The following is a 22,781-nucleotide window of genomic DNA, read 5'->3' as shown; positions in this document are numbered from 1 at the left end:
TTATTTGCAACTAATTGTATGCTGATTTTTAAATAAACAAGTAAAAAATAACTTTTTTTATTATTTAATGTAGCATATTTTGACACTTTTCATGCATATTTTAAGTATTTTTCATTCATATTTGCATGCATATTTCAAGCTTTTTATGTTGCATATAATCCTGTCTCTAATAATTACACTGTATATGTGTAATACTCGCCACTAGCCACTAGAGGACAGACTTCTCATACTGTACAACACGTTTTCATAGAGCAGCTGGTTTGTTAGAACACAGATACGGAATCGTCTTTTATATGCAGACAAGCGCTCTAAAGACATGTGCGTAACGCATTCATCTGGGATATATTAACTTTCAAATCATATTTAATAAACAATCTTGACACGTCTGCGTTAGGCTGCGGGCATGGGAGGGGATAGGTTTAGGCACCAGGGTTGGGGTCAGGCTGAAGAGGGAGGTAAGACTTCTGCAAGGGAGGGTTGGGGGGGGGGGAGACCTTGCAGTTATACAATTTTACCGTCCCAAGGATGGCAGCTGCCCGCATTGATCCATGGTGGGTACTGGGGCCCATTCACAGAGGGGAACCCGGGTTACTTATCCCCTGTGCCATGTGCCTCACAAATCCACCACCACCCCCCCCCCTCCCTCCCTCCAACCACTCACAGGGGCCCGGCTCTGCCCGCTGTATCCACACAGCAAGGGCTCCGTGCACACCGTGGCTTCAATGAATCAGGCAGCGGTGTTACTTTCATGTACATCCGCCTGACACTTCTTCCAGCTCCTGATCGCTGAGTCCTGGCAGAAAGAGACCCGGTAGCAGACGCACAGCATAAGCTCCACTGCAGGGCACATCTAAAAGAATGGGGAGGGGAGACAGGACTGCAGCGCTGGGCACTTCACATGTCCAGATGCTTCAATTCAGAGGCAGAACTCTGGGAGGCAATGGAGTCATCTGCCGCCGGGCTCCTGCTATCAAGGGGGCACCTCTCCTCCCCTGCCAGTTTAAAACCATTAATTGAAAGCCATCAAAATTGCTTCTGTGGCTGAGTTCTGAAATATATATATATGTGTTCTCTCTCTGTGTATATTTATATATGCAGTATATAATATATATTTCATAACAGACTATATACATTTTGAATAATAGTGTGTGTGTGTGTGTGTGGGGGGGGGCACAAATATATTTATCTTGCCTCCGGGCAACTGGGACAAACTTACGCCACTGCTTCAATTACATTATTATGCGGCTGCATCCTGAACTTGCAGTCTACAGCAGCTTTCTTTGTTGCAGGCTCAGACTGACTGGTGTCTCACGGACAGCAATGAATAGGCACTGGGGGGGGGGGGGGTCTGGGTACTTGGAAACCCCCCCTGCGTGCGCTACTGCATTGCTACCCATCAACCCAACCACACACACTGCTACAGTCTCTCCGGACTCTTTCCCCCATGTCCCATCGGTGCAGGCCCTTGTCCCCTGCGGCCTATTCGTCATGTATTGCCAGTGCAGCCCCCCTGTCCTCTGCATCAGGACTGGTGGCTGCCAGCGGACGCGGTCGCATCCATAGCGGAGAGAGGACTGGCTGGCTGCATCGCGATGTAGCGGACGGCGGGATGAGAACGGCTCCATCTGTATGTAGACATAGACACCAAAACAGTGGAAAACTGATGTTGACATTTCAACCCTGTGGACCTAAGGAATGTTAACCTTTTTTATTTGTTGACCTTCTTACGGTCTACTCTGTGACCCATAGTTACCTCCCCTCCTGCATTCTGCAGGAGACTCCCTGAAATAGCAGCAATCTCCCTCTCTCCCTCAATAGTCTACCAATCTCCCTCATGTCACCAAGCCCACATTACACTGTTACACCATAGTTACCTCCCCTCCTGCATTCTGCAGGAGACTCCCTGACATAGCAGCAAACTCCCTCATTAGTATAACAATCTCCCTCATGTCACCTAGCCCACATTACACTGTTACATCATAGTTACCTCCCCTCCTGAATTCTGCAGGAGACTCTCTGACATAGCAGCAATCTCCCTCTCTCCCTCGTTAGTCTAGCAATCTCCCTCATTTCACCTAGCCCGCATTACACTGTTACATCATAGTTACCTCCCCTCCTGCATTATGCAGGAGACTCCCTGATATAGCAGCAATCTCCCTCTCTCCCTCATTAGTCTAGCAATCTCCCTCATTTCACCTAGCCCACATTACACTGTTTTTTGGGGGAAAAAAGGAATAAGAGATAGATACATTTACATTGAAACATCAGCCCCATTTCCCAGCACTTTACCAAGTATAGTAGCTCTTACTAACTGCTTTGGGGCTCATCTACATTTGGATATAAGTCATTATAAAAGATTTGTCTCAGATGTAGCAGTACACACCCACACTTCTAGGTGCCACGTTCACAATCTCTTTTCACAATCTCTCCATATATGGAACTAGACACACCCTTTGCGTGGAGCATGACACGCCCCCTCAATGGGGCGCTGTGCAAAATTCTATTTCCAACTATAATCTCCCTGAAACTAGTTTTCAAAAGTAGGCAAGTATGCTGTGACCCCTACACCTCTGGAGGACACTATTCTGGCAAGCAGGGGTGTAGAGGTAACATGCATAGCAATGGAGGAGAGACTAAACTGGTTACCAAGAGCCAGTGGCGTAACTAGAAATTTTGCTCCCCCCAGCCAAAAAAGTTTCTGGCGCCCCCCCCCCCCATGCCCCTTAAACATTACGTCACACATCATAATGCCCCTTGCACTATATGCCACATGCCGTCATTAAACTTATACTCCACAAATCTAAATGCACCTTACACTATGGCCGGAATTTCATGCCGCCCGAGTTCAGTGCAGTGCGAGATATCCGCTGAATTCTGATGTTTTTTAAAGGGGAATTAACTTACAAGGCATGGTTTGGCATGGTTTTGCCTTGTAAGCTAATTCCCCTTTAAAAAAACGTCAGAATTCAGCAGACATCTCGCACTACACTGAACTCGGGCGAGATGTCCGCGGTCGACGAAGTCGCACTGCCGCCAGAAAAAGGGTGTGACCTCACTGAGAGGGGGAAAGGCTAATTGGGAATAATGCTCCCACAAGCCATGCCTCCCGTTTTCATCACTATGGAGGCATGCTAAGCGCTCTGTGAGCTTCTGGCATGCCCCCAGCCCCTCAGACAGATGCTGACGCATGGACACACAGACGCCGACAAACAGACAGATACTGACAAATGGACAGATCCTAAAACACGGGCGCTGACAAGTTGATACATGGACGCCGACACAGACACATATGTTGACACATGGACACTGAAAGACGCCTATACACAGGGATACGCTGACACACGGACTGCACATAGAGACACTGATGCTGACAGACGCTGATATCTAGAGACATAATACAGACACCCAGACACTGACACAAATATGCTGACATGTGATGACACAGACACTGAATGCTTTGCATACCACTGTAGAAAACCAGGTTTTGAAAGAGTTAACCTTATTGTTGTGTTCAGCTCCTGTGCTGAAGCCTGTAGAAAGGGAGGGCTCTGTAACCGGAGTGCAGAGTGCAGGGGAATAGAAGGCAGCCGCTGGAGCAGGACAGTCAAGAACAGAAAGCAGGGAGAGGGACGATTCCTTAGCTGCCCAGCCTGCGCGGACGGAGGTTGTGTGTACTGTGTACACAGACGAACTTCCTGTCTGTAATGCTGCTGCTGCTGGGAGGAAGGGAGGGAGAGAGACGGAGTGAGACAGGACGGACCTCACCTCAGCTCTGCAGGTTAGAGTGAGAGGCTTCCGGCGCCCACGCAGCCCCCGCTCCTCCAAGCAGTGGCGGGGGCTGCCTTACACAAGTTACGCCACTGCCAAGAGCATGTTTGTAAATAACGGCACCAAGCTGAATCCAGGACATCAAAGTCCTTCAGTTTCCATTGAGCTAATGTTCTGACATGACCCTCCAAACACACCTGGCTCAGACTGCAGGCAGCAATCTGAGGCCAAACGCTGCACCCAGCAAATGTGCCCAGTTCAGAGAGCCCACCAGTCTCCCATAGTAGTACATATGTGCTGTAGGGATTTCATCAGATGGCATCATTAAGCTGAATAATTAGGCAGAAAATATAGCCAAGAAAGTGGCCTTAAGGCACAGATGCTTGATTTGCAGCCTTGTTTACTTACGTTGAGTTATTGCAGGTTACAGGCAATCTCCTTTCCCATACTGGATGGAATGTAATTTCCTGCATACATTCTGGAGGGGGGGGGGGGGGGGGGGGGGAGTATGGGAGCGCTCAATTAATCTAAAGGTCATACAGTAGTTATATTTGAGTGGAGAAAGCAGTAGAACATCCCACAAGCCTATCATTAAACAGTAACATCCCATCATTGTTTACTACATGAGAAGGCTCTTGAACTGTAATAATAATATCCTTACAGAATCTTGTAAGACTTGCATTGATTTAATAAGAAAGGGTCTCTAGTGTGTTCTATCTGTGCAGGGCACTTATTCCGTATGTTCCTGTAGGCAATGAGAATGTGAATAACAGCACTTAGCTTACATCTCATCCATTTATAAATTGGTCTGATTCAATGAAATTTTGATTCGTGGGCAGTACGGACGGTGTAATGGTTAGCATTACTGCCTCACAGCACTGAGGTCATGGGTTTGATTCCCACCATGGCCCTAACTGTGCGGAGTTTGTATATTCTCCCTGTGTTTGTGTGGGTTTACTCCGGGTGCTCCGGTTTCCTCCCACAATCCAAAAAGATACTGGTAGGTCAATTGGCTTCCAAAAAAAAATAAAAAATTAACCCTAGAATGTCTGTGTGTGATTTGCTGATGTCTTGGAAGGAGTTGCGGCTTCTGGATTGTGTGACCTCAGGGCCACTCAGCCGGCTGGTGATGTCAAAGTTGGTCTGATGCTGCGTCTTCTGACACGGCACTAGATCATAAATGCATAAACACTTGTCCTGCTGTATTATCATTTTAGTGCATTGCTGCTGCTTCTGCCATGTCACCTTTAACCACATCGCACTCAGCCCCATTTTGTCTGCAGTCATAATGTTGAAACCAGCGTAAACAGTTACGATATCAATATTTGTGAATTGCTGAGTGGAACTTGTCGATATCTGCAGAATGTTGACATGTTCACAGTGTCGACACGTGAAATGTCAACATTCTGCATGGACTGGAGGGTTATGATTAGGCGATTACATCGGAGAGGCTTAGGCTGCAAGGGGAAGAGGGTTATATTTAGGTTCTAGGGGTTCCCCTAGACCACGCATGTCCAAACTATGGCCCTCCAGCTGTTGTGAAACTACAAGTCCCATCATGCCTTGCTACAATTCGACTATTAGGGAATACTAAAACTGTGGCAAGGCATGCTGGGATGTGTAGTTTCACAACAGCTGGAGGGCCACAGTTTGAACATGCCTGGCCTAGACTGTAGGAGGGGAGAATAAGGTTAGGTACCAGAGGTGGAAAAACCATTGGTGCAGGAGGTGCAGTGCACCAAGGCCATGAGGACTAAGGGGTCCACTGCTGCTCCTGTCGCCCACTGTTTTTCCACGTCACACTCTGCCTCTCCCTGTCACCCATTGGTATGCTGCATATTGGGAACTTGGGTTGGGGTGGAGGAGAGGGCCCAAACTATATTTCTGCACCTGGGCCCATAACCCACAAGTTCCGCCACTGTTAGGCGCTAAGTGGAGGATAAGAGATTAGTGATACTCACTGACAGGACTGCTACAGTAACAACCAGAGCCAACGCCAGCTGGCTGTACCTGGAAGACAACGTTGGAGACACTGTTCCTGCTGAACCAGGAAAGTAACTGATAGACCACAGGAACATTTTGACAACATTTTAATCATCCCTTTATTTTATCAGAGTTGACATAACAGATATATCTGTTGTGATCCCATTTTTCATTACAAAAGCATTCCCCAAGTTTGGCTTCAGTAGCTAATACCAACAATTGGTCTATGTGCCACACTTGGCAACTTCCAGGGAGAGGGGATCACAATTATGAACATAAAAAAATCCTTTGCATCCCTATAGCCAGCCCGTAGTGGTGTACTTCGTACCCGGCACAATGAAAGTGAAGTAATGCAAGTAGCAGTAGCTATCACTTTGTTTTTCAACTCCCTACAGTAATAGCCTATTATTGGAGCTCGTGTCCGGCAAGTGAAGATTGCTCAATTCTAGCAAAAATATACATTTTCTCTTTGTGAATTTAGTAAAAATTTTATCACAACAACCATTAAACCTGAAAGTTGCAGCAAACTCCAGATTTTTTCTGTAGTCCCCACACTCCTGGAGGAGTAGGTGCATCTTCTGTATCTCGCCATGCTTCCTAGACAAACGGGCAGGATGGGGGAGAGAACCACTGGAATCACGAGCAGCATGAGGAGGGGACGGTGCTAAAAGACATTTTAGATCCGCCTCTCCTGTGGACCATGAATCACAGGGAAGACACAGGGATGAGGCCTAATTATATTATATTTTTAATTTTCTTAAATGAAATCCAAAAACATACATCAATAATTAATTCTAATGCCTTTGTACTAAGTACCATATTTTGGATGTATGTACAGCATCCTGTGGGAGAAAAGTACAATATAAATGAAATTAATATTATTATTTAGTTAGTTTATTTACTTATTAACAGTTTCGGTACTCTTTACCTAGAAGGGCGCCCATCGCGGCCATCGAATGCACTAAAAAATCAGGTGCGATGCGACCGACGCGATGCCCGCGATTTCCCATAGGGAACAATGTTAAATGTCTCAATTGACCCGATTTTCCTGTTCAATGCCTCAATTGACCTGATTTTTCCATAGGAAACAATGTTAAATGGCCCACAGAGGCCAAATAGGCACCCTGAAATGTGAAATGGCCCCCACAATTGTTAATGCCACCCCACGATCAACGTGAACCCGAAGCGTGGCGAGCGCAGCGAGCCCGCGAGGGGTGGCGGTACGCGTCCTACGACCTTTTCATACCCCCACTATCCACGTCGGCGTGGAGTTGAGAATAGAATAGTGTGGCGAGCGGACGCGGATACCTGTGAAGCCCGCGAAGGGACGCGTTTACCTGTGAAGGTATCCGCGTTCGCTCGCCTCGCTGCGCTCGCCACACTATTCTATTCTCAACTCCACGCCGACGTGGATAGTGGGGGTATGAAAAGGTCGTAGGACACGTACCGCCGCCGCTCGCCACGCTTCGGGTTGACGTTGATCGTGGGGTGGCGTTAACAATTGTGGGGGCCATTTCACACTTCAGGGTGGCTATTTGGCCTCTGTGGGCCATTTAACATTGTTTCCTATGGAAAAACCGGGTCAATTGAGGCATTGAACAGGAAAATCGGGTCAATTGAGACAATTGAGACATTTAACATTGTTCCCTATGGGAAATCGCGGGCATCGCGTCGGTCGCATCGCACCCGATTTTTTAGTGCATTCAATGCCCGCGATTTTTTTACCTGCGATGACCACGATCAAAATCGTGGGCGCCGTGCTAGGTAAAGAGTACCACAGTTTCTTATAAAGTGCAGAAAATTCCATTGCGCTTAACAATTGGACACAGATAAAACAAAACTGGGTAATAACAAACATGTATCAATGCCTATTTCAATGTAGATTGTAAGCTTGCGAGCAGGGCCTTCCTACCTCTATAACTAAGGATACTGTAGGTGCTATTGCATAGTTGTCCACCGGATAGCAAGGGTTCTAGGTGGACTGCTTGATATCACATCCCAGCAATGATGAACCGGAAGAAAAAGTGAAGAAAGAGAAGATATATGGAGGATATGTGTACAGTGGGGATATAATTGGATAGAAAAGCTTATGATGGTTGAGTGAGCATTCCTTGTATCTGATAAGCTGCCTGAAAAGTTGACTTTTCAGAGAATGCTTGAAGTTTTGTAGGGGTGGGGAGAGCTATTGTGCATGGCAGGGCATTCCACAGGGTGCAGCCTGAAGACAGTCCTGCAATTGTGCATGGGAGTGAGTAATGAGTGTGGATGAGACATAGATCTTGAGAAGAGCGGAGAGGTCGGGTTGGGAGAAATAAGCGACGAGATGTACATTGGTGTAGTTTGGTTGATGTATTTATTATAACAAGTTATTTATACACATATTCCGCAGAGGTTTACAGAGTACATTTGAACATTTAAATCAGTCCCTGCCCCAGTGGAGATTACAATCTAATTTCCCTACCACTTATGCATGACCACACAGACATTCTGGGGTAATTTTGTTAGAAAGCAATAACCTACCTGTATCTTTTTGGATTGTGGGAGGAAATCGGAGAATCCAGAAGAAACCTACGCAAGCACGGGGAGAATATACAAACTCCGCAGAGGTGGGAATCGAACCCATGACCTCAGTGCTGTGAGGCAGTAATGCTAACCATTACACCGTCCGTGCTGCCTGATGCTGTAATATGATTGTATTATGTATTACATTAAATGATTAGCTTCACTCCAAGCCAGAGTCAAAAGGTGACACTCGAATCCAAAAGGGGGGCTGAGAACACAGCCCTACTGGACACCCGTATTTACGATGTCTCCTCTGACACTGGACTTCCCATTCTAACCAACTGCGGTCTCTTTGTTAGAAAATCTGAAACTCAATTACAAATTAATCCATTAAGTCCCAAACTAAACAGCTTAGTTATTAATGACATTGGAATGACGGTATTAAGATTCTGATTAAGACCTGATTGCTAATAAGCAACTTCAATTTGGCTGATTACCGAACAACTATATGCTGGATATGCTTAACATTGTAATGTCATTTCAAGACACACTACAAAAAAAAAAAAGCTTTTTTGCGGAAGCGACACTTGCAAAGCATTTCACACAGTGAGCTCAGTTCCAGTGGTCATGTTTGTCGATGTTGCTAAACTCTTTCTATATTGCCACAATCTACTGTAGGCACCTCCTATCATGCTTTGATTTATACTGTGACTGTACACTATGTTCCCAGACTGTACTGGACACTAAACGGAATGATCAGAAAGTGGTAAAGAAACCTTTTTTTTTTTTCAAAGAGACTTTCGCTAAGCATTTTTGCCAGTGAGCTGAGTCCTGTTCACCTACCCTGCTGAACTAATTCCATACTGCAACAAGCCACTGTGTGGTACGCAAATTTGCTATAACCTTATATCAAAAGTATAGACAGTAGGGGAGAATTTATGTCATTTTAAGAGAAATTATAGTACATTTGACTTTTGATTTGTTTGCCTGCAAAGAACATTTGGTACAGGATCTACTGGAAATGTATGTGGAAGAGCCCTTTTGCACTGGCAAAATTAAAGCCAAAAAATTACATTTGGGGTACACTTAAATTAACTTTTAATGAGATCCTTAAGATATAATCACATGAAATACACAAGCAAAAAAACACATCTTTTTTTCAAATTTTTGCATCTGTTGACATGGACATCGTATAAGTGGCCCATGCCCCCTCTCTTTGGGCACAGTGCCTTGCTGCACTTGGCACAATATTATATTCTCCTTTAATGCCAACTGGGATGGTATGAACAAGTTGGTAAAAAAAACATTAAAAAACATGTCAACTTTTTCCCATGGCGACAATTTTCATGTTGACTATTTGACTATAATGACCTAATGCACATCGTCCTTTTTTAATGTGTTGACCTTTTGACTGTCGACCAATAGTGATCAACCGTTTGACTCTCGACCTAGACACTGTCGAACTAATGACCACATACCATTTGAATGCTGTTAAGATGCTGTTTAGCATCTGGCAAAATGTAAAAGGAAAAAGTACCTTTATAATTGGGTTGGGTTTAATTATCTTTCAAGGTACAATCTGTGCAATCGGTCACCTTGTCCTCTTACGGTTATATAACTTCTCAGCATTGGCCAGGTTAATCATTGTTACAGTGCTCATGAAATGTGGAAATACTGTTTGCTCACTAACCCTTATCAGGAACATTCCATCTGCTTCTCTTCCCACAGAAACTTCAGCATCTTCAGGAAGAGAAGAACCGGGAGATTGAAATTCTCCGCAACACAATTAAGGATTTGGAGAGACGGCTCAGCGGTGGTTTCGATTCCCGTCTGAAGAGGAGGCGTTTCTGAAGACTGCCGTAAAAAACAAACCGTACTGATCTGCACACATATGAAAAGTGGCATCTCAAGGGTGGGTGTCCACATGGGGTTCTTAGTCACACGTCACCCCCCCAGTACTGGACTTCCTGTGCGCATATGTGGATGGAGAAGTGGCTTTGTGTCTGCAAAGCTAAGCCCCGTGTGTGTGACATTTTGAGGTGGTGTCATGCCCACGTTGTCTTCATGCTTGGTCCTTGCTCAGCACTATGGGAGCTGCTGGGCTGCCCCCAGCTTCTTTCTGGTTTCACTGCTGCTTGGTGACACCACCCCGGTTGTGACACCCAAATAACAGAGCAGCTCTGTTATTTTTCTGTTGTCATCCAGTGTGTCTTACACCCCCCTAGTGTGGCCACTTCATATGTAAATCTGAAAAGTTAGACTTTGTCACATGGAAGAGCCTTAGTGGCAATTTTACTAAAACATCTAAAAATGAAAAGGTGTTGTTTCCCATAGCAACCAATCAGATTCAGTCTATCATGTTCTAGGATGCAATAGGGAAATGATAGAGAATCGGACTGGTTGCTATGGGCAACATCACCTTTAGTAAATTTACCCTTTGGAATGCATTTACAAGTAGAACTCCACTATTTATTGTATAATGACAACCCGCACAGTTTCTTGGAACCATACATGGGACTTCCATGGTTTGAGAAATACACAGAATCCTTTAGAACAGTGGTTCCCAACCCTGGTCCTCAAGTACCCCCAACAGTGCATGTTTTCCAGGTCTCCACATAGAATCACAGGTGACATAATTAGCTCCACCTGTGGATCTTTTAAAATGTGTCTGAATAATGAGTGCACCTGCCGGGTGACCTGGAAAACATGCACTGTTGGGGGGTACTTGAGGAGCAGGGTTGGGAACCACTGCTTTTGAACATTGTCAGTAGATCTGATTCAAGGGCCAGGGATCTAAGTGGGTACGGATTACCTGGGGGCTCCGTAGTGGACCGTGAGCGCAGGAAAGAAGTATCAATGCCCCCCTGGTATATACACTGGGGAAGGGTTAGGGAAATGCCAGTCATAGCTCCGTATACAACCGTGTTTTATTGCTTTGCTCCCCCCCCACCTGGTATGCGGACATTAGGTTTGATAGTGTCTAGGTCGACAGTCAAAAGGTTCAACCACTTTTGATCAACAGGCATTTGGTCGACATGGTCAAAACAAGCAAAAGGTTGACGTGAGTTTTTCATGATTTAAAAAAAAACAAAAAACATTTGTTCATACTTTACCATCCCAGTGCTTGTGTCCACCTTTGACCATGTCAACCTTTTGCCTGTCAACCAATAGCGGTCACGCTATTGACTGTTGACATAGAAACTGTCAACATAACAATTCATACACGCCCCAACTACCCTGCTCCCAGGCCTGCTCATTGTCATATTAACTCTGTCTATGGCTGGCCTGGGTTTACCAAGAACTGTAGCCCACAATGCAGGAGTTTAACTGGCAATTACCCAGCTGTTTAAACTTTGAACACAATGATAGAATCTGTAGAACTGCCGGAGGTCTGGGTTTGGCATGGCGAAGAGGTAATCTTACTAAGGTTGTTGAGTGCAGATTTCCGGCATCTTGCGTTGACGTCACCAAGTCTTCCCCTTCCCCCTTTACGATTACTTATAAACACAGGACAAGGACACTAAAGTGTATTTAAACATTTATTGTGCATGTTTTGAGATGCCAGACATATATTCATCCATTCGCTGACACATGCAACATTCCTGCTTCACAGCATTGCCATAAAAGTTAGTTCAGGTTGACTAGGAGTTGATTTCCCTATAAACCATCATTGATTTACAGCATCTGCTGTTACAACAAGAGACTCACAAACCTGCTTGTATCCCAAAACATAGTATTTAGAAGGTGAGAAACTGTAGGTGTAGTACAGTATAAAACGCACAAGAAAAAAAACAATGCTAATAGTTAAATGCTGGAAAAGTACAGTGGTTGCACCATGTAAAAACATGTTGGGGTTCTATTTACGAAGCAACTTGTCCGCGGGTTTGAGCTCAAAATTTAAATTGGCAATAATGTTACCCATAATACACGGCAGGATTAGCGCCTAGAATTATTGCCAATTTAAATTTTGAGTTCAAACTGGCCATGAAGAAACCTTATAGATATAACCCGTTCTTTTCTAACAGAATTCTGGTTAGTTACACAGTTAAAGCAAAAGAAAATGGTGGACGATGGAGTGGTAAAACAAATGAAAATAACAATGAAAATAAAGGAGATGAAATACGATTAATGCGCTGTTTTTCTTCTCTAGTCCCCCATCCTGTTATGACTGCGAGTATCAGACAAAAGCCCCTATTTCCTAGTTTCTGCTTCGGCCTTCATTAATGCAACCACAATTTAAAGCGGTGAACGAGAGAGGCAAAGTACTTGATCTGCGTGTTGTAGGATGGTAAGGGGCTCAGATGTCAGGCCCACCGTGGGGTTAATCTGTTCACTGTTTAGGAGTCAGGCAGCTAGCACTGCTATCCTCCTCTGCATCAAACAGTTTATCCCACACTGATCTCAGGAGACAGAAATACTGCACAGTGGTCAGAATATGCATCCCGCTAGATCAAACCAGGGCAACCGGCGACTCTTCAGCTGATGCGGAACTACAAGTATCAACATGCCTTGCCAGACTTGTGGTTCCACAACAGCTAGAGAGCCACAGGCTGAACGGGTCTGTTCTAGATCACTGATTTATATTTTATATTGCAACCTTTTGTGCCACAATGTTCTGGCGGATGTTACTGCAAACTTGTGTCGGTTGTTATTAATAGTTAGTGGTCTTATTTATATAAATGAGGTTTGTCGCAGCACTGGTGGAGTTTATGCTGGAGATGCATATCAGGAGCACTGCGAGGTGGTAATATCTCAGCACCTTACTGGTGAAGCTTTCAGAGTTCCTGTCACTGTCAGTTCTTCTGGTCCTTCGATCATTCTCAAGCAACACGATGCTCAGTTTCTGAGGGGAGCTTGTCATCAGGCTGGCCCACAACTGCTGTGTGTCATGCAGCCTGGGACAGACGTCACTGTCAGGTTTCCTTGACGGTGTCCTTCATCAGTTCCTGTCATGTGCAGGAAGATGGAAGACCCTTGTTGCACTGTCAGGTGACGCCGTTCCGTGCCGTCTCAAAGGACAGCTGTCTGCAATGTCAGCATCAGCTGTTGGAAGCCTTGCCTGACTCCTCTTCCCAATCTCAGAGGAACTGCTTTTTTCAGGCCTTGGCCTGTTTTCAGAGTTTGCTGTCTAGAGCTGGTGCATCGGCCTCTCTAGGTGGGACAAAGACAACTTCTCCCTGAGGTCTGCCTACCACCCGTTCACCCAACTCTTTACGCTCTTCTACCCTACTGCGCTGACTATGGCAGTCTTCCCCATGGTGGCGATTCTTTTTGTGGCCATGTGGTCTGTCAGGTTCCTCCATGGCGGCCTCTTCCTTCTGCCCACTGTGCCCATGACCCTTGTGCTTATGATGATGGTGCTTATGATGGTGATGGGGTTGTTTCTTTGTCTCTTCCAACTCTTCACCGGGATTGTCCTTCGTTGGCAACTCCTGCGTTGATATCTTGCATATGTCATCAGTAGCCTAGAAAATAGCATATTATTAGTAGAGCAGTAACTATAATAATAAAGGGTGTAATCAACCTTTAAATGGTTTGTATACGTCACCCAACAACTTTTTCTAAATATTCTACTTTATCTATCTTATTTCTGTTGCTGTTTTCACGTTTAATTGGTAATTTCTTATGTTATCCATGGATATGACACATATATGAGGTGTGCTGTGCAGTGGATGGAACTCATTCCAGGAGGGAGTTAACTGTTGTGTCCAAGGGCAATGTATAAAAAAGACTCTGTATGATTATACAGAGATTGGCTATAAAGCAATAATAGAGTCATAAAAACGAATCATGGAGGTAGCGCAAGGAAAAGCGAACAATCCGGTCATCTGAAAATTGAATGCTTCTTAAATAGATCACTGTAATGTAGTTAGAGGTTTATCTGTACCAAATAATGTTGATGAAAGGTGCCATGTTTTTTTTGAGAGCCTAAATTGGAAATGATTACATGTTCCTCTGTTTCTGGGATAAGTTAAAAAAGTGAAAGCTTAAACGTTATTGCCCGATAAGGTGTATACTTTTCAGGAAAGGACTCAATACCGTACATGTCAGTTACATACACAAGGGGGCTAACATGGATTGGGGTGGACTAGAGGCACTGGGACCTGGATTCATCTGGGGGCCTTACGTCCAACACGGTGTCCAATAGCTAAAATTGACATTGTGGGGCAGTGACAGAACTTTTTTCGTAGGTGAGTCCAGGTGCAAAAATATAATATGAGCACCCCCCTTCCATTCCAACCCAAGTTCAAAATATGCAGCACAGCAGTGGGTGACAGGGAGAGGCAGATGGTGACAGGGAGAGGCAGGGGGAGGAACAGTGTGCCAGGAACTGCACTAACGGTAGTCTTGCCTCTGTTGTGGGGTTTATTTACTAAGAAGGGAGTTCTATTTCAGATGGGATGTTGGAATGGGCAACCAATCAGAATCTACTTCTTATTTATTTAGAACCTTCTAGATATAATCTGAGTGGTTGGCCATAGCAACATCTTATCTTCGATAAAACTCCCTACTACTCTTCTATAAAAAGGGTGACTTAAACAGGAAGCCACACACAGAGCCCATGGCAGCCAGCGGTTTGACCATTATGGAAAAATATCGTTTGGCCTTTTAAAAATGTTAAGGACAAATGTAATTAAATGATATAAGTATTATCGGGAGCGCTATACTGAACCCTAAATGTGCAGTTTATCTAAGGCTGAGGGGGGTATTCAATGTCGGGCACAATTTCCGACAGAGGAAATAGCTTCCGGCGCCTATTCAATGCTGCGGTTTCCGACAGTATTGAAGGCGAATGTAGACAAAACAGATCCGACTTTAAAAACAAGTTGGATTTGTTTTGTCGGAAACGGCCATGGATTGTTGAATTCACTGCCGGTTCTGCTGACACGACCACTTCTCGACACGTGGAACATTGAATTCCGCCTATTCAATCTCTGTGGAGCTGGGTCAAAACAGGCCAGGATTCCGACTGTCGGAATCCAAGATTGAATAACCCCCTTACTGTCTATAACAGTCATTCAAAGCACAGTATAGGTCAGCATACAACAGACGGACAGTACACACATAATAATAATAAAAACTGATCCACTATGTGTTTAGAATCCAAAAATGTATTATTTAAGATTTGAATAAAATAACCCCCAGAAACTGGGTTTCCTACTTTAGAACAAAAAAAACAACACGTAACATATTTTTCTTAAACTTGTCTCCTCCAGAAATAATTCCCTTTAACGTAATCTCATAATAAGCATATGAGATTTCTTCTGTGCTGGAGCCATTTAATTACCTGGTGTTTGCACTCGGCACAGGGACTGTCACAGTACACTGACTTTATGGCATCCTCAACATAATTGAATTGCAAGAATGCAAAAGGGAGTACCATGTGTTTCACCAGTCGCCCGCATCTGGAAAGAAGAAAAAAAAAACAAAAAAAACACAGTAAAATTTAATTAGGTAGAAAGTCTTCCGATTTTAAAAACTTTTCTACAACAAAATAAATTACAAGTTTGCGATAGTCCTGATTCAAGAGTATTACCGATACTCAGACTCCAGCCTGCAAATAGATTCAAAGAGATTGAGCATCATGTGAGACCTGCACACTAGACTTTGTGACCTACTGACCCTAGTAACCAGAATCTATTGTCTGATGTCAATTTTACCCAATCACTGACTTTACCTGTGACATTTAATAGAGAGCATTACACTCCGCCACTTCTGTCAACTGGTTACTTCCTCCCATTCCTGCCTTGAAGATTTTGCCCGTTGTGCTCCTTACCTCTGGAATTCTCTACCCCTCCCTATCAGACTCTCCACCTCCCTACAACACTTTAATGGTCTCTCAAGACTTCTTCATTATACCCAGCCATCTCTCTTCCTAAACTTTTTTTTATGCTCAATCCTACCCCTTCTGTGTCACTCCTACCGGTCAGCCCCTTCCCATTACAATGTAAGCTGTCACGAGCAGGGCCCTCTCCTCATGCGCTTTTCTTGGAATATTTATATCTCTGCCACCCTAATAACTGCTTCAGTGCCTTGTCCCCTGACGGAAATGTCTTTATTTACCATGTCCTTGTCTTAAAATTGCCTTATTCTGTCATTATTTAATTGTGTTTTGCTCATTTATGTATTATTAGGCGCTGTGGAACCCTTGTACCGCTATATAAAGAAATGCTAATAATAATATAGTGTATACTCATATCACGTGTATCACATAATATTGCAGTCAGGGTCATTACCGATCGTAAATGAGAAAATCGTTCTTGCTTCCTCTCAGTAGACTCCAGACGTCCGGCTTTCCCTCCTCTTGCTGATACACAGGAATGTGCTCTGGGACCCTAGATCTCAAGTCACTGTACTTTGCCCGGGAACGTTCATCTTGATGATTGACGACCACGAAGGAGACATCCACGTAGCTTTCATTTTCTAGCTTCAACCGCAGCTCATCCAAACTACAATAACCAATAGCCACCACATTAGGACAGGGCAAGTCTCAGCGTTCAGTCTCATAGGCTTTTCTTGGTGGGAGACTGGTATATGTCCTTTGTACAAGCAAGCAGTGAAAAGAGAGGAGGAGTGGACCAGTGGTAAGTTGGCCACAGAAACCAATCAGCTTCTCCCTATCAAATTATAGAATGTACTTTATAAATGCTACCTCAAATCTGATTGGTTGCTATGAGCAAGTTCTTCATTGGTCCATTTCTCCAGTCTTTTCACTCCTGGGTCCAACCTATCAATCATATGTTAGTAAATAACACATACGATGTGCCTGTAATACATAATTGCAGGTATAATACATCCACAAAATGCTCTGCTGCTGGACTTCCTTGCCAATAGCAGTTACAGAGGTGGGGCTGTAGTGCAGTCCAAAATTCAAATGGCCTCACCAACTGCCACCCCAACGACTGCCAAACATCACCGGCCAGGACTCAATTAATTTAATTTTGGACTGTGCTGCAGCCCCCAGGGCTGCCACTAGGAATTTTGGGCCCTGGGACTGAGTTCCAGTCCGGGCCCCTCCACCCCCTCCTTATCTCCCCCCCCCCTTCACTTAATGTCCTCCTCCTGCTCCGAGTCCCTCATCCCCTCCTTCTGAACGCTGCAGATCCAAAAGCACAGGCTTCTTCAATGCAGGACGCCAGCGGCCAATTAAAATGCAGCACCGGCTGGTGAGCCAATCAGAGCTCGTGTACCGGCAGCCGCTCGGATTGGCTAACGGTACACTAGCTCTGATTAGCTCAAAAACTGGTGCAGCATTTTAATTGGCCACCAGCTCCCTGCATTGAAGAAGCCTGCGCAGGTAGCACAGCGGAGGCAGTTGGGGGGTTTGCGATGGGCAAAATGAGCTGCCCGGTCCCCTCCAGAGGCTGAGGCTAGAGACAGCTGTACCCACAGCACCCCCCTATTGGTGGCCCTGGCAGCCCCTCCACTGCAAGGAAGTCCAGGAGCAGAGCATTTTGTACTTTGTGGAATGGTTGGGTGGTATGCATACAGTACAGGTATACAGAAAACGGAAGCTGACCCACCTGGAAGCCTGCAGGAGGCATAGGTATCAGCTGGCTTGGAGGAGAGCCACAACTGTAACAGATCCTACTGAGTCCAGCATGGGATCCTGCGCTCCTATCTTCCATGGTGGCGCCTTTGTGCACAGAGTGCGGTGACCCTGGCCCTCTGCCCCTCCCCAAGGGAGAAGGCAGAGAGCCAGGGCAAGAGCAAAGCCCTTCCACATGGTTGGGCTTCACCTGCAAGGAAACAAACACATTGTCAGAAATACTGCCTAGACTCCATACAACTCCATGACAGCTATGAGCCCTGTGCTTTAATCTTGGCATTGTCCGCAGCTCCCAACGCTAGAAACAATCAGAAGGGGAATTCTACAGTAATGTACATAGCAACAAACCCATTGGATTCATGATTCACAGGTAAGACTGGGGATTATTACAGAACAATGTTGTTATTCAGCACAGGTAACATTAATCTGCTCTCTCCGCAGCTGCTATGATTACAGTATATCACTGCTCTGGCAGAACCGATATCGCAGACACAATGTAAACACATTATAGAGCACAGCCTGTTCCTTTCTACAAGAACCTGACCTGACTAATATGGGCCCTTCTCCAACTTCCAGGGAGAATCACGTTTTGGGCGAGTCCTAACTGCAATAATATCCATAATAGCAGCCTTTGTATGTCAATATGTTCGTTGTCTGGCAATAATAACAATGTACAGCGGGTATGCCAGTACAGCATAGTACAAATGCAGCTTGTGTACTCCCCAAACAGTCGTGAGGCTCTCAAAAATTGGGTGGTACTCCAGCCCCCACCCTGGAAAGGTAGACAAATCTCCTGCATCCTCCGCTAGGGGACCTGATGAGGCGAATCGTAGCACCGCCAATTATACCAATGCCTGTTTTCTCTATGGCTAAATACGCCTTACCGCTGAGGTGAAGTACCGCCAGTGACCACTAGAGGCCACTTGACAGACAAAATTACTCCTTAACAGAAAGTGAAAGGAAAATAATCCGTTTCAAACTTGCTGGATATGGAGAGAGGGAGACAGCTGTGACTACAGAGATCTGAGGTAGGAGCAGATAGGGACTAAAGGTGCCCATAAACGCATCGATTTTCCCTGTGCGATGTGTGCTATGTGCTGCACATACTTTTTGTACTGTGTTTTGATCGCATCACATGCAATACGATGCAATGCTATTTTAGCACAAAACGTACCGTGTAATCGGTACATGTATGGGCACCTTAAGCCGTCATTTTGACAGAAATGTACAGTACTCGCCATTCCCAGGTTGGGGTGCAGTGGCCTGTAACCAAATCCTCAAGGCTCAACACTCATATTAAACTAACTCAATTTAATACACAATTAAATAAATAATAAGATTTTAGTTCATGAATTGATCAATGCATTTAAGTTTGCAACCCATCGCCAAGGGACCACATACCCTACTCTAACAACTGGTCTCTTAAAGAACCTGGCAACTGCTGACACATTATACTGTAGCTAAAGTGAACACAGCTCCTGAATTAGCACTAGGGGAGCAGCTGTCACAGGTTTAGGATAAATAAGCTTACATGGGGGTCAGGATCCCTCTTGACAAAGATGCGGCAGCACCGAAACGGCCATTGAGGCCAGGGGATAAGGTCATTTGGTCGACAAGCATTGGGTCGACACCATTAGGTCGACATGGGTCAAGGTCAACGTGGGATTAGGTCGATATGGGATTAGGTCGACACAAGCATTAGGTCAACAATCAAAAGGTTGACATGGGGTTTTTCAGTTTTTTGAACCGACATGTGCCGACAGGCGGTATTTCATGCCCTATCATCCACTAGGGCATAATGGGAGAATAAAATAGTGTGCCCAAAGCATAGGGGATGCAATGCACTTTAAACTGTGTCCATGTCGACATTAGTTTAAAAAAAAAAACAGTGAAAAGCCCCATGTCGACCTTTTGACTGTTGACCTAGACACTATTGACCTAATGCTTGTGTCGACCTTTTGACTGTCGACCTAGACACTATCGTCCTAATGCTTGTGTCGACCTAATGTCCTGTCGACCTAGAACCATGTTGACCTTTCCCCATGTCGACCAAATGATCCCAACCCTCGAGGAGATGCTTCATGTGTATTGCCTATTGGGTGTCACTGCTATTATGGATTAATTAATTGGAAGTTCGCTATTCTGCATTAAATATACTTTTTTCAGAGTTGAATAGTTGTGGACTTGTGCTGGTCTCCTAAATTCTGTCCTACAATATTTGACCTGGCATGGTCACATTAGCAGGATAGCGTTGTGCATTTATTTCTACCTGCGCGCTCTCTCTCTCTCTCTGTATATATATATTTCAATACTGTATGTATTTTAAATGTGCTTTTCTGCTAATAGCTACTGTATATAGCCACAGATTCTACTGGTGCCATTTTAATATTACACATTACCATAACAGTATAATGGAATACTTATTTTATACATTGCATGTGCTTGGAATACACTCAGCAGGGGAGAAAAGAAAAGAAAAAAAAAAGTTTGAAAAAATGTTTCATAATAAAGCAATTGCTACAGTATAATATATCCGTGCTTTCACATGCTGACTGCAATAACCCAGTGATAAGCTGTGCCCGCAGCCTGTGGTCCTGTTGGTAGAGAGTAATGGAAATGTTCCATTCAGCAACGATCTAGCAAATTAAAAAAAGTTCAGGTTTATCTGGAAAAATAAATTCTGATCCGTTTTCTTTTAATACCAGTCTGTGCAATGATACGGTCGCTGTTCTGCAGCTGGGGCACCAAGATAAGACACATTGCATTTATTATAACTTGATGTCAGGATGCAGAAACCTGCGCCGTTTCCAGAAACAGCATTTTTAATCCTTTGAGCGCTGAGGAAATTTGCAAAATAGGCATGAAAATTGGCAAGCAAACTTTTTTTTAATTTTTTTTTGTATAAATTAACCCTTTGAGTGCCAACGTTGCTGGGAGACATCCTCAAAATATCCGTTAAAAATGCCAGCGCCGCTCACAGCGACTGCTCTTTTTTTGGGTGCAATATTTAACTAAACTTCAAGACATTGTCTTGGCTGTCTTTGTATTGTGAGCGATGCAGGCATTTTTAGCAGATATAGGCCCTTATTCTTGCTGTGAGCGATCCTCAGAATGGCCCTTATTCTGGTTCACTCGCAAAGTCAAATTCCTGACTGCTTTATTTTTACATTGCAATATAGATCTCACTTTGAAGTAAAACCCCACCCAAATATAATTCTGCAAATGTTACATCTGCCCCGCTGCAGTGCACATGGTTTTGTCCATTTGAGAAGGAATTTGCCTTTGCGAGTGAACCAGAATAAGGGCATTTCTGAGGATTGCTCACAGCACTGTTGGCCCTCAAAGGGTTACCAGCTCTTGCCCTCTAGGATGTGCAACCAGCCAGCATTATTTGCAGTCTATATCTCCAGCTGCAGGTTGGAGGATCTTCCCCAGAACTTTACAAAAGTAACCTGAGAGTTGCTATAAAGCTTTATGATATCGCTGGTAGTTGCTTACATTATTAACCTGTAATGAGTATTTATACCAGAATCCTATGTAGCAATTACAGGGCAATGAAGCAGCAGCAGCCTTACAAGCAGTTTAAGTCATTACAAACAGCATAACATTGCATATATCTTACTCTGTCCTTCGTCCTCTGCAGACTGTGCTCTGCCTCTGTGCAGAATTCGGTCTCTTCCCTATTTATACTGAGCTTGTTTATCAGTCTGCACAAGAGTGAGACTCAAAGTCCGGGGCACGTCGGTGGGACGGTCCTGAAAGTAAAGCTATTACGTCATAGTTTCCTGGGCTACAGCTGCTGAGATGCACTTGTGCTGAGGTACTTTGTCTATGTATAAGAGCGGAATATGGAAAAGGTGTCACTATGCCGCATAAGGCAGAGATGGATCTATAGCATTGCCCCCCTATAAGACAATGGATCGCTCCAATTTGGTTAGGGAGTGCCTCCGACCTTACATTCCTTCTGTGTTCTGGGATATATTGAGGAAGAAGAGGCATCAAGTAGCAGAGTTTGCAGTCACACTGCTGTTCTCTTTGCAGTGCAAATTCCTATTCTAATTGTTTTTAAGTTAAGGTCCATACACACTGGGCGACTATGCCCTGCATGTATGGACAGTGATGATCGCTCTCATTGCTGGGGGGGGAAGTCGCGCAGTGCATACACACTGAGCGGCTTTCGCCCGGCCCGGTGCCAACAGAGGGGGGAGGACGGCGTTGCATAGTGGAGCGCTATGCAAAGCTGCCCTCAAAACCGTTCATCTGCTGGTATAACCAGCAGTTGAACAGCTTTCCCAGCGATGATGCGGGAGCGCGCAGCAGCGATCACCGCAGGGGCATACACACTGGGCGGCTTTGAACTGAAAGTCACTCAAAACAGCAGGCTTGAGCGGCTTTCAGCTCAAAGCCGCCCAGTGTGTATGGGCCTTAACTTGAATTCATCTAACTCAGTGGTTCCCAAACTGTGTGCCGTGGCTCCCTGGGGTGCCTCAGGACACTTGCAGGGGTGCCTCAGGTTGGTGGTCCAGGACCAATTCAAACTATTTATGGTTAATTTTTATGGGCAAAACCAGTTCTGGTGGCTGCCTATCATGAAATATGTGTACAAACAGATGCAAATCCTGCCCTTTACCACATAAATGACCCTTAGAATCGCATATAAACCCAATCGAATTCGTTTTTGGGGGGCTAGGGGTGCCATGAAAAAATTTGATACTCTAGGGTGCCATGATTCAAAGCCCCGTACACACGGGGGAGATATATTGCTCAGTTTCTCCTTTTCATCAGCGACCAGAGATGGTCACTGATGAAATAGAAACTGCCGGGGGAGCCCGGCAGTGGTAATCAGCTGGTCGCAGGAGCATGTTCCTGCGACCAGCGATCACCACAGGGGCAAAAACGGGAGCATGCACCCGGCGATATATCGCCGGTGCACACTCCCATCGCGTGCAATGTGGTCGCTTAGCGACCATATTTCCCG

At 44.9% G+C, this 22,781-nt stretch overlaps 2 protein-coding genes across 2 annotated transcripts in view; one reads left to right on the top strand and one right to left on the bottom strand.

Moving 5' to 3' along the window:
* CCDC152 (coiled-coil domain containing 152) overlaps window positions 1–12,048 on the top strand; it is a 62,193-nt gene extending 50,145 nt beyond the window's left edge. The window contains exon 9 of the mRNA XM_083154172.1: window positions 9,982–12,048. Coding sequence (XP_083010298.1) covers window positions 9,982–10,104 — 123 coding nt within the window. The 3' untranslated portion in view covers window positions 10,105–12,048. The remainder of the gene's footprint in view (window positions 1–9,981) is intronic.
* Window positions 11,780–21,570, bottom strand: SELENOP (selenoprotein P). Its single transcript, XM_083154159.1, has 5 exons — window positions 21,426–21,570; window positions 17,778–17,993; window positions 16,491–16,703; window positions 15,542–15,659; window positions 11,780–13,718 (listed from the first exon to the last, which is right to left on the bottom strand). Exons 2-5 carry the CDS (start codon window positions 17,978–17,980, stop codon window positions 13,368–13,370), a joined length of 885 nt encoding a protein of 294 aa, XP_083010285.1. The 5' UTR covers window positions 17,981–17,993; window positions 21,426–21,570; the 3' UTR covers window positions 11,780–13,367.
* Window positions 21,571–22,781: the final 1,211 nt, after the last annotated feature.

This window comes from Crinia signifera, chromosome 1 (assembly GCF_055691185.1).
Source record: "Crinia signifera chromosome 1, ASM5569118v1, whole genome shotgun sequence".
Lineage (NCBI taxonomy): Eukaryota > Metazoa > Chordata > Amphibia > Anura > Myobatrachidae > Crinia > Crinia signifera.
This window is presented reverse-complemented; position numbering and strand designations above follow the sequence as displayed.